The sequence below is a fragment of the Andrographis paniculata genome, unplaced genomic scaffold (assembly GCF_009805555.1).
Source record: "Andrographis paniculata isolate CXL003 unplaced genomic scaffold, ASM980555v1 Contig17END, whole genome shotgun sequence".
In the NCBI taxonomy this organism is placed as follows: Eukaryota; Viridiplantae; Streptophyta; class Magnoliopsida; order Lamiales; family Acanthaceae; genus Andrographis; species Andrographis paniculata.
In genome coordinates this window covers 1084469-1096694 of record NW_026137457.1, presented here as the reverse complement: position 1 = coordinate 1096694, position 12226 = coordinate 1084469, and the positions used below count along the sequence as shown (strand labels likewise).

Genomic DNA, 12226 nt, shown 5'->3' with positions numbered 1-12226 from the left:
GTCCGCAAAGGATGGCACGGTGGGGTGGGAATTGGACTTATGACCTTACCGAGCCTGATGCCTCAGGTCACTTGCGGGGTTCCCATATCATCGAATAGTTTATTTTTTATCTTTAAAAAAAAAAAAAAAAGTCTGAATTATGTGACGATTAGTAATACAGTGTGTATATATATATATATATATATATATAAGACAATAAATACAAAGACATAGCAATTACTCAGTAGTTTATGTTAAGAAAAATTCAACTTCATTAGGATTCATAATATTGTTTACCGTGATAGGAAATTATAAATCACTTGCTATTAAAGAACACAAAACTAATTAGTTCACGAAAATAAAATAAAATGTTAACTACTTAAATTAATTTCATCAAATCTATTGTTGAAATTATTAATAAATACAGAAAATTTATGCAGAATTATCATTTTAAGAGGTATGATAGCTGAATAATGAATATTTACTGGGTAACATTACTAGAACATTGTCCTATAATTTTTTATATATATTTATCACAAAAAGGAAAAAAGAAAAAAAAATGGCTTGAGTTTTTCTTCAACCATTAGGCTACGGACGCCTATATTGTTAATCGACAACTTGTATAAATTCAATGGTTGAAGTTTGGACAACTAATTTAAGTGAAATAAATAGGCTTTATTGGACAACACTTACGTTGAAAATTAGTAACTTAAAAAAAGAATTGTTACATGTTTCTCATTCTGAAAAAAACATGTTTAGGATGTGTTTGTTTTGGTTGATTTTGAGAAAAATTGGTTTGTATTTAGTATTAAAATAATATTTGATGAAATGTTTTGAGAGATAAAATAATGTATTTTTTTTCGAAAAATGCATAGTAAAAAAATAAAATTTGGGGAATTTTGCCGATACCTTTGAACTTATTTCAAATGAGAATAAATACTAGTATTTTGATTGAATCATTAGGTACTAATTTGGGCTTGTGATGTTATAAACGTTAAAATATTACTATTATTATTTTAAGATTTTTTTAACCTGTTAATAAAAATATATTATTTTATTTTATAAAATTATTCAAAACTGAAATTAAAAAAATAAGTAAATAAATAAATAAAACATTTAATAAATTTGACTAGCACCTCTTTAAGTACTTTGGCTAAAACATTTACTTCATGGAAGGACGAAATGAACCAAATATAATTAAATAAATGGCCTTTTACCCGTTTAGGAAGGCTTTAATAAATTTTATAAAATAACTACGAACATATACACACTGAACCAACAAAAATTATTATTATTATTATTATTAAAAATCATTTATCTTTTTTAAGGATGAGAAAAAACGTTAGAATCAAGTAAATTTAAAAAAGTAAAAAGAAAAGACAAAAGGGATTGAAATCAAGAACTGATAATTCCAAAAAGAAACCATCAAATTCAGAAACTACAATAACATTATTGTCAGCAAGAAAATTATTACACGGCTCTACTCTACCCCTAACTTACGCATCCAACAAATTAAATAAAATTCACACGAGCACAAGTGGGCATCAATATTAATTTCATAAAATATGAAAATGAGATAATCATCTCCAGAAGACAGTCTTGGAAGAAGAAAGATATTTCTCTGTTTCTTTAATTTTCTAATTTTTAATAGTAGTATATTACTCAACATTCCTAATAATTATTCCTTCCACACGTCAGCCAATTCCTTACTAGTTTTACTTCACTTTTAACCTGTCTCTCTTCAAACTCTGCAAAAAACTACTACTTCTTTCCATGGTGGTTTCTACAAAACCATTTCAGTGAATGTAGTTTACTTTACATCTGAGTTGGTTCACAGCTGGGGGATTATTATTCAGCTGTATATATGATCAGAGCTGGTAATGCTGTGTCTATCTGGCATGAATTGGCAACAAGGGTGAGTTTGTGGAATCTTTGAATTTTGCACCTAATTTTGCCCTACTGGATATTCTTTCTTGTATTATTGAACCCTAATCTTGATTCGATTAGGGCAATGTGGCTGAGACCCATATCTTGGTTCACTGAATTGTGCTAAAGACTTGCATAATTTAATTTTCTTAAGTTTATTATTATGTGTGATTATGCTGTCTTTGTCCAAGTTGACTTTGTGATGTGAATAATCTTCTTCTGAATACTATTACATTGGAAATTTGGAATTTATATATACATATATATATATATATATTAGTTCTTGAGACAAGTTGTAGTTGACTAAATGATGTGTATGAGGATTGTGTGATGCCTTTTAACATATTTGATGAGATTGTTGACTCTTAGATTTGTGAAACTGTGTTGGGATTTTGTAGGTGATAATTAAAGGGAGGAAGATTGAAGGGTTTTGATTTCCTTGATTGAGGTTGTGAATAACTTGAGGGTAAAATTTTTGTAGGGATCATGTCAGCTCTCCAGAAATGGAAGTTTTCATGGTCCCTTGCTGTCGCCGTTGCTTTGATTTTGTCGTTGGTTTCGGTTATTCATCTGTTTTTGTATCCCTTGGTCCCATCTTTGGACTACTTGAGCATTAGGCAAGCTGAAAGTTCTTGCCTCCGAGTTAATGGATCGGTTGGCGTAAGTGAAAGGTATGTTCCGGTGAAGGGATTAGATAAAGAAGTGAAACAGGGTTCTAAAGGGAATATTGAGCCACCTGTGGTTGATTTGGCGGCTCGATATCCAGCTGATGGACATAATGCTGTGGTTTACCGGGGTGCGCCATGGAAGGCTGAGATTGGGCGATGGCTGTCGGGATGTGCCTCAAACATCAAGAACATTGATGTTGTTGAGGTATTGTTGATTGATTTTGAGTTCACCGGGTGATTTTGATTGCTAACCTGGTTGATTCATGCTAGATGAATTCGTTATACATGAATTCGACTGAATTCAAACACGAATCAATACTGAATATTTATTCTAGAATTTACTTGTATTGGAGACTTATCTTCTCACCTTGCACAAAATCAATGACAGAAAATTGGTGGGAAGAGCTGCAAAAATGAATGCAGCGGTCAGGGGGTTTGTAATCACGACTTGGGCCAATGTCGATGCTTTCATGGTTTTGATGGTGAGTCTTCCTCAACCTCGTCCATGTTAAATCTCATGTATTCTCTCTCATGGTTTTATCCAAACTAGTTTTGGCAAGCATAGCCTTGGAGCATATTGCTTGTGTTCGATTTGGATAACTACAAAAGAGTGTCGATGTTGAATGATCACTTCACCTAAAAAACTTTAGCTTTAAAAGCATCATTCGGAGTTGTTTGTCTCATCAAGCTCTTATGTAACAAGATTTATTTCATTTGGTCCATTCTCTATTTCCTATTCTTGGAGACAGGGGAAGGATGTTCTAACAGATCAATACTAGAATGCAACCGATACCATTCAGAAACGGAGCCATACGGGAACTGGATTGTGTCGATTTGTTCTGCTACATGCGACACTACCAGAGCCATGTGCTTTTGCGGAGAAGGAACAAAGTACCCAAATCGCCCGGTTGCCGAGGCATGCGGCTTTAAAATAAAGTAAGCTCATGTAGAGTTCTCTATATTACACCATCTCCTAGTGTTTCGATATACTCACAACATTTGTGACTTATAGATGTCTTTCAAATGTTGTAGCTATCCTTCTAAAGAGGGTGATCCACCTATCACCAACTGGACAGTGGCCGATAAGGAAATCTTCACTACAAATAGTAGCAAACGAGGATGGTGTAATGTGGATCCTTCCGAAGCCTATGATAACAAGGTTCGCATCAAAGAAGAATGTGACTGCAAGTACGATGGCCTTTGGGGCCGATACTGCGAGGTGCCCGTTTCAAGTGTTTGTATCAATCAATGTTCTGGTCATGGACACTGTCGCGGTGGTTTTTGCCAGGTATAATAACTCAATTCAGTCGATCCATTCGTCACTGAATATCTTATTTTGTGCAACTCTTGATATGCACATGGATGTCTTTATAGTGTAAGAATGGCTGGTACGGAATAGATTGCAGCGTTCCTTCTGTTTCATCGCCCATTGGGGAGTGGCCAAATTGGTTGCGACCATCACATGTTAATGTTCCGGATAGCACTCAACCATCGGGAAATGGTGTCAATCTCAATGCGACAGTGAAGAAGAAAAGACCACTTATATATGTTTACGATTTGCCTCCAAAGTTTAACAGTCTCCTACTTGAGGTAAGTACTTTATAGCAGTGGTATTGTCGCCTCTATATAGTATGAAATATGAAATAGCAATAACTTTCTCTTGGTTATCATTCTAGGGACGCCATTTTAAGTTCGAGTGTGTGAACAGAGTATATGATGCAAGAAATGCTACGCTATGGACAGATCAACTATACGGTTCACAGGTACTAATAGCTGAAAACTTGGGCTCGTAGGTTAAAGAAAAAACGACTAATTCATAGTTATCCACAGATGGCAATTTATGAAAGCATATTAGCCAGCCAACACAGAACACTAAATGGAGACGAGGCAGATTATTTCTTTGTCCCAGTTCTTGATTCATGTATCATAACTCGGGCTGATGATTCGCCTCACTTATCCATGGAGGTATAATGTTCACCTATGTGCTCTTGGTTGCACGTGGAAATCGTATACATTTCCATTTCTAATATATCCATTGAAAATCAGGATCACCATGGATTGAGAAGCTCCTTTGCTCTGGATTTCTATAAGAAGGCTTACGAGCACATTATGATGCAGTATCCATATTGGAATCAATCATCAGGAAAAGATCACATATGGGTATGATTGTGTGGGTGTTATATTAAATAAAACCAGTCATAGCTTGAGGCTCAAGAAGTCTTTATCCATCTGATTGCAGACATTTTCTTGGGACGAAGGTGCTTGCTATGCCCCCAAGGAGATTTGGAACAGTATGATGTTGGTTCATTGGGGCAACACAAACACAAAGCATAACCAATCAACTACAGCATACTGGGCAGACAACTGGAATCATATTTCTGTAGAGAGAAGAGGAAATCACCCATGTTTTGACCCGGAGAAAGATTTGGTACTACCTGCATGGAAAGTTCCTGATGTACATTCTCTAAATGCCAAGCTCTGGGCTAGGTGTATATTTCTTTCCTTCTTTTCTTTTAATCATGTTGTGGATACTGTTGTCTTATATATGATTTGTGCAGGCCTCTTACAGAGAGGAAAACACTCTTCTATTTTAACGGGAATTTAGGACCAGCTTATGAACACGGAAGGCCCGAAGCCACGTAAGTTGGTCCACCTCAATTTCATGGAAAATTTGATTGTACATTGTATTCAACAAACAAGTGGAGCTTCCTGGAAAGTTTTTCGAAATTGTGCTTTGTTTGGATGATTATGTTAAAGTGGGTGAGGGCGATGTATTCAGATATAGCATGGGAATAAGACAAAAGGTAGCCGAGGAGTTTGGATCCACACCCAACAAGGAAGGGAAGCTTGGAAAGCAGCATGCAAAAGATGTGGTTGTATCATCGGTACGTGCAAATGATTATCACGAAGAATTGGCGAATTCGACCTTCTGTGGGGTTATGCCAGGAGATGGGTGGAGTGGTCGTATGGAAGATAGTATACTTCAAGGATGCATCCCTGTCGTTATTCAAGTATTAACTTCTCCACTAGATAACTGCATTGACATTCAATCGAACTATTCTGATTCTTAATTGTTGATTTCTGCTGCTTGCACTTGTAGGATGGAATCTATTTACCATATGAGAATGTTCTCAACTATGACAGCTTTGCTGTTAGAATTCGGGAAGATGATATTCCAAACTTGATACATATTTTGAGGGTATGGTCTCACTGCTGTTTATATATGCTAAGTACTATATCTAAACTTAACTGGAACTTCGTTGAAACAGAATATCAGCACGGCTGAAGTAGAATTTAAACTGGCAAATGTAAGGAAGATCTGGCGAAGATTCTTGTACCGAAACTCTATCATGCTAGAAGCCGAAAGGCAGAATGCTACAATAGGGCTTGTCGAAGACTGGGCTACGAACTTCTCAGAACTTAAAGAAGATGATGTATTTACAACACTTGTACAGGTATTTTAGATCTTTAAGAATTGTGCATTTCTAGATGTCATCTTCTGAAGCATTAATAGATCCATGATAAATCTCTGACCAGGTTTTGCATTACAAACTGCACAATGACGCTTGGAGACAACAGAATGAGCCCCAGACGAAAGACTATGGATTACCTGAAGGATGCGCGATAAGAACATATAGCCAAGAGCAAAATGCAGAGGATGACTAATTTCAATCTAAATGGGAATGCTTGAACCTGAAGGGCTTGGAGTGAACTTCCATCATCTCACATCTGTCTCTGTAAGATGATCACCTCTACATTTCTTAGAGCTTAGAAGATTTTAGTTATAGAACAGGAGGCCAAGCCATTTCCCTGTCGAAAAGTTGTGTTTGGAGAAATAGGAGAGATCTTCATGATTCATTTGTTTGTTATGTATACCAAACACTATAATAGAGAAATTTGTGCATTGATTGAAATAAAAGTTGCATTGGGATTTTGTGTTACATGTTTAGTATGTTGCCACTCAATCCATCATGTTTTTCCGTGATGGATAATTGTCTCATAGCCACTGCCCACAACTGTAATACAATTTTTGCAAATCCGGGACTCATAAATCAGCAAAGGGCAACAAGGGAAGGTAAAACTATTCCTTCTTTCCTTATTTTCAATTATTATATTCGTTTAAAAATTTACTTCTCATAAGGTTGAAATCTCGGAAATGACTTATATGATGCTGTAGTTATGCAATAGAGGCACGCTAATATGATGACTTACATTCTTTATGCATTACAGTATGCATTTGCCTCCTTGTAGTGAAGACCAGTTAAAACTTTGGTGTCCAAAATGCTTGATTCACGACATTACAGTTTTTGTTAGTATATACTGTATATTTATTTGTCTCCTCGACAGAGACGACAATTAAGGCATTCAACAGAAGTCCTAGTTGTCATTCTCATCCTTTATCTGTTCTGATTTTGCAACTCAGACCTATATTTTGTTGTAATGAACCGATGTCATACAGTAGTCTTTTAGAGTCATTCTTTGCACTAATGCACAAAACGCAGATACTACACGTGGATTTATACAAGGGTGTATATATATAGGAAAGTATGTTATTAACTCAAGAGTCTAGAAGTTCCAAATGGATGGCGGAAAGAGAAGATCTTCATTACTATCATGTGCATGGAAACTATTGTCTTCTGGTCCTATATGCATATTAGCTCCAGCTATTTCACTCAACGTATCCCAGTTAAAGCTTCTTTCAGCAATGCTGCCGAATATGTCTTCGCCGTCTTTGCATGAAGTTGAATCTATCTCTGCAGCATTTCTAGAGACATCACTAATACAAGGCTGATCTTGTTCCTCTCTTTTCAGTACCCCCAGCTGCTCCAGGAACTCGTGCAGATCAATCTGGGGCTTCTCTTCCGAGGTAATTACTTTAGCTTCTAATGATGAAGATTCATTAACTTTGTCCTCGTCAACAGATACTACTTCTACCTGTGGCTGCTGGCTCACACCATGCATCTTGGTTTCGGGATCATTGGACGATGAACTAGACCCTGACTCTTGGCCAAGAACCCCTGTTTTCTTGAGTTCTTGCAGTCTTTGATGAATCATATGAACGCTAGGCTGGGCATTCAGATTCAGCAGACCGGTGGCAGGGAACGTGGAGGTGAGGTTATGTGAAGGGAACCATTTGAACTTCTGGGACTTGTTCAGAGGATTGAAATTAGCCCTCAGATGAGGCAGGTTGAGGTATGCCTCTGGCCCATACAATCTCCGGGCAGCCTCGTCATAAGCCATGGCAGCCTCTTCGGCAGTGGTGAAAGAGCCAAGCCAAAGTCTGGTCCGCTTCTTGGGTTCTCTGATCTCTGCCACCCACTTGCCCCATGTCCTTTGGCGCACTCCACGAAACTCACATGTCGAGTTCTGTGGGCCACCCTTGCCTCTCGCCGGACCCTTCTTCCATGGCTTAAGGGGAGATTTTCTGCTGCTGCTGCTGCTGCTTGTAGGGTTGCTGTTATCCATGGGTGGCAAGTGTGGAGTAGAAGTTGAGGGCTTTGGGGCTTGGGTGCATCATGGGAGACTATGTATATAGAGCGTGTAGAGAGAGCCTATTTTGGCTTAAATGCCCTCACGTTTGGACAAAGATTTTCAAGAGCTGTGTGACCGTTGAGCTCACTATGGTTAGTAGTTACTACGCACACTAGTCTTACTATTTACCTCTTTCTAATGTTAGAAGTCAGATACTTAGAATATATATATGTATAGACAGACGTGTTAAATGTGGTCACATTTCACATATACAGAGAGAGTAGCTCCCTTGGATCCCTTACAGTAAAATCATATAACATGATGTAGAAATAAATGTAATGGAGTTTAAATATTGTGAGGATGAGAAAAATGGGATTCACCTCACAAACTCACAAGAGTTTTAATATATGCTGATCACATGTTCTACAGATGCTTCTGCCTCATTTATTACCCGTATATATATATATATATATAAATATATCACTTTTATCCCATGCATGCATATCCACGTTCCAACGTACCAGCGGAAAATTAACAAGATGCTGGCCAATCAAATTAACCCTTTATGAAAATAATAATAATAATAATAATAACCCTTTTATACTAATTAATAATATTATCGTATTAATATCAACAGAAATTTCGTATTTTTTTTTAAATTTGTGATTACTAATTTTTAAAATTTTGACTAAGCAAATATGAATCAGAGGATTCACAAATAAGTAAATCTGCTCAACGGTATATGGTTAGATCGCTGCTGTAACACATTAAACGACAACTCCAGGAAGTAATCCACACCATCCATCATCCGGTGTTGGGAGCCCGGAGCTCCCACAAATCACTCATCTATAATCAACGCCAAACTGCGATCACCAAGCCGCCATTGATCGATTGTTTACAATGTAATCTAAGCGATTCCTTCCTTCCCCAATCCCCAGTTAGTTTCTTCATTCCAGTTCAGAAATTTAAATTATTTCACTATTTCTATTGAAGGGCTTTTGTTTCCGTTGACACATCTCACCAGTCCATTACTGATTTCTCGAATTTTCATTACGGAGGAATGCATGGGGTCTTCAGGCCCATTAGGTTTCTGAATTTCAATTCTTCTACCTATTTCCCCTTTCTTCTTCTTATCCAAAAACGATAGGGTACAATATTACTGTCATTTTAAATTTAACTCTATAGGGAACATACCCATCAATATGGTAGCTTCCAAGAAAACACTAGCGAAAGACGAGGCCTTTATCCGATTGATTCTAATCACTGTCTTAGGGTTTATGTTATTGGCTTCGCTGATAGGGATCAGTGCAATGCTACGGTTGGTATTCAGTTATTCATTTGGGACTCAACTAAAACCTGCTGATAACTGCATTAGGAGTTTCAAGAATCTGGAGCTTCCCGAACAGAATGAGCTTTCAATTATATTATCCAAGCATAACCACAAGCCTCCTAGAAACTTAGATTTATATCCTAAGTTACCAAAGGATCATATAGTGATTGTGCTATATGTTCATAATAGGCCTAAATATCTTCGTATCGTAGTCGATAGTCTTTCCAGTGTGTCAGGAATTAACAAAACTCTGCTTGTAGTTAGTCATGATGGTTACTATGAAGAGATGGATAAGATTGTACAGAGCATCAAGTTCTGCCGGGTGAAACAGATTTTTGCACCGTATTCTCCCCACATCTTTCCTGATAGATTTCCCGGGCCATCGCCATTTGATTGTAAAGATAAGGAGGATCAGAACAGGACAAGATGTGAGGGTAATGCAGACCGATATGGGAACTACCGGTCACCTAAGATTGCATCGTTGAAGCATCATTGGTGGTGGATGATGAACACGGTGTGGGATGGATTAGAGGAGACAAGGGATCACTCGGGTCATATCCTCTTCATAGAGGAGGATCATTTTGTTTATCCTAATGCATATCATAACCTGCAGCTGCTTACACAGCTGAAGGCTACAAAATGTCCACAGTGCTACGCTGTGAATCTTGCGCCATCTAATGTGCAGTCGAGGGGTGAAGGATGGAAGGAGTTGATAGCAGAAAAGATTGGGAATGTCGGATTTGCATTTAATCATACTGTGTGGAGGAAGATACATAGGAAGGCCAGAGAATTCTGTATGTTTGATGACTACAACTGGGACTTGACAATGTGGTCTGCAGTTTATCCTACTTTCGGGGAGGCTGTGTACACGCTGCGAGGACCTAGAAGCAGTGCTGTTCATTTTGGGAAATGTGGTCTGCATCAAGGGCGCAGACCTCATGCAGCTTGTATTGACAATGAGGCTCGAAAGTTTGAAGTTAAAAGTGTTGACAGAGTTACTAATATCAACTCGGATTGGGGGGTGTTCGTGTACCACAACCAAGGTGGTTACCAAGACGGCTTTCAAGGCTGGGGAGGGTGGGGAGATGTAAGAGACCATCAACTATGTCTCAGTTTTTCTAACATGTATCAAGGTCCAGAGGCTGGCATGTGTGAGACTGATGTATACAGTCAGATCAGTTCAAAAGAGAAGAGCATAAATTTATCCTGAGGCATAGGTGATCTCAAGAAACTAGATTACCCAATTGAATCACACTCAGGTATTGGTAAGTAGCTCATGAGAATTCACTCTGCACTTTATGCATTAGAGAAGAATTTTTTGTTCTTTCCTGCTAAGATGTTTTTTATCTGGTGTTACTAGTTAATGTTATATAGATTGTGATTGTTCTTGACGCAGAACCCTTAGCCCCACAACAACTCTTCCTTAAGTACATATTTTGAATTTTCAAGCTCCTATGTTATTCATGTGGTATAATCTACGGCTAAGCAGCTACAACATGCTACAGATTTCTTTAATTTAACCAGAATTTTATATCTCTGAAAAAAACGAGATGATGTATAGCAATAATGCAGAACTTAGCAGCAGAAAGTATGGAACTTGTGAATGAACACATAAGTAAAACTATAGGAAACTGAGAATGGTGTACCTCTGAATGCACATTGATGGCATGCCTCAGAAACTCCTATGTCTCTTACATCCACAATCATGTCTGCCTTCTCAGTAATCAGCTAGGAAGTAATGATCTGCACAAGATTAGGAAATACATTTGCTTTTCGTCATTGTTCAGCAGTTATGGAATTTGTTTTCCAGCTTCTTGAGAACTGTCTAGCATTTCTTGATTATGAAATAAAGATCTATGTGCAAGTATATGGTGTAAATATACATTGTTCATACTTGATGCTGCACCATTATCTTGAAATATTAAGTTATAGGCTATAGCTCAGTCGCTCGCTTCAAATGAGCACTCAACGTGGCAAATATTGTATTTATGAGATCTGATTGAGTTCCACTTCATATACCATACATTTTGATCGTTCTATGATTGGAAAGCAATATGCATATGTAATCATACTTGACATAGAAAAGATATGCATATCCAATTAAGTTTACTGCCTCAAATTCATCTAACATATATTCACTTAAGATTTTGCAAACGGTTCTCTTGTCTATGAATGTTGCCTGAATTCCCATGTGTTTATCACTAATATGAAGTCTAAATCAAACACCCAATTTCCAAACTAGAGTTTCAACCTACAAGTTTTACCTGAATTATTTCTAAGCATAGAATGTATTATTGTCTTTTTTTTGAGTCATGCATATAACTAACCCCTGAGAGAGTGAGAGAGAATATTGTGTCTTGAGTGATTGAATGGTTTTGTTCCACCACAACTCATCAGACCATTTTTTACCCACTTAGTAAAACTATTGGCTCTGGCCACTGTCATTCTTCAATAATTATTTTTATTATATAATAATTATTTTTATTAATATATTTTTTAATTATATTTTATCTAAATTTTGTGTCTATAAAAGAGTATTTCTTTATTGGCTTTACGACCAGAAATTCACCCCAAACCACGACACCCTTGCGAGGCCATATTATAAATCAAAATACATTGTTTTAGCTTCTAAATCAAAATGCATACTTATAATATTTTACACATTATTTATCTATACATGAACCAAAAAATTTTGGTTCCGTATGTTTTGTAGTGTCCTAAACGGGCGGGAGCCCTTTTGCCATTGCCCGGCCCGCCTGCAAGCAATCAATCCGACATTAATGGCAGATATCCCAAACCCCTAAACGGGCCAATGGTTCACTACCACGTCGATCAGACGGCCATGAATATG

The 12226-nt window shown here is 37.3% G+C and overlaps 3 protein-coding genes across 4 annotated transcripts; 2 read left to right on the top strand and 1 right to left on the bottom strand.

The window, feature by feature from the left end:
* The first annotated feature begins 1595 nt into the window (after window positions 1–1595).
* Window positions 1596–6514, top strand: LOC127265726 (uncharacterized). 2 transcript variants are annotated; one of them, XM_051295688.1, is made up of 15 exons: window positions 1596–1894; window positions 2304–2778; window positions 2962–3055; window positions 3323–3509; window positions 3606–3861; window positions 3948–4163; window positions 4250–4336; window positions 4404–4538; window positions 4620–4733; window positions 4813–5060; window positions 5132–5212; window positions 5353–5584; window positions 5674–5772; window positions 5843–6028; window positions 6111–6514. In XM_051295688.1, the coding sequence occupies exons 2-15, from the start codon at window positions 2392–2394 to the stop codon at window positions 6237–6239; spliced, it is 2451 nt and encodes an 816-aa protein (XP_051151645.1). In that variant the 5' UTR covers window positions 1596–1894; window positions 2304–2391; the 3' UTR covers window positions 6240–6514. The 2 variants fall into 2 exon arrangements, with proteins under 2 accessions (XP_051151645.1, XP_051151654.1); XM_051295697.1 differs by lacking the exon at window positions 1596–1894 and having other exon boundaries at window positions 2540–2778; window positions 3319–3509.
* A 576-nt stretch (window positions 6515–7090) lies between these two features.
* LOC127265645 (dehydration-responsive element-binding protein 2F) lies at window positions 7091–8183 on the bottom strand. The gene has a single exon (XM_051295547.1). The coding sequence runs from the start codon at window positions 8037–8039 to the stop codon at window positions 7140–7142; it is 900 nt and encodes a 299-aa protein (XP_051151504.1). The 5' UTR covers window positions 8040–8183; the 3' UTR covers window positions 7091–7139.
* A 1064-nt stretch (window positions 8184–9247) lies between these two features.
* On the top strand, window positions 9248–10585 carry LOC127264435 (alpha-1,6-mannosyl-glycoprotein 2-beta-N-acetylglucosaminyltransferase-like). Its single transcript, XM_051293972.1, has one exon. It carries the CDS (start codon window positions 9248–9250, stop codon window positions 10583–10585), a length of 1338 nt encoding a protein of 445 aa, XP_051149929.1.
* Window positions 10586–12226: the final 1641 nt, after the last annotated feature.

Excerpts from the sequence above, each read along its gene's own strand:
- LOC127265726 (XM_051295688.1), top strand. The coding sequence starts at position 2,392 with ATGTCAGCTCTCCAGAAATGGAAGTTTTCATGGTCCCTTGCTGTCGCC. Across the intron at positions 4,734-4,812 it reads CAGGAAAAGATCACATATGG|ACATTTTCTTGGGACGAAGG; the intron begins GTATGATTGTGT and ends ATCTGATTGCAG. Across the intron at positions 5,061-5,131 it reads AATGCCAAGCTCTGGGCTAG|GCCTCTTACAGAGAGGAAAA; the intron begins GTGTATATTTCT and ends TGATTTGTGCAG.
- LOC127265645 (XM_051295547.1), bottom strand. The coding sequence starts at position 8,039 with ATGGATAACAGCAACCCTACAAGCAGCAGCAGCAGCAGCAGAAAATCT.
- LOC127264435 (XM_051293972.1), top strand. The coding sequence starts at position 9,248 with ATGGTAGCTTCCAAGAAAACACTAGCGAAAGACGAGGCCTTTATCCGA.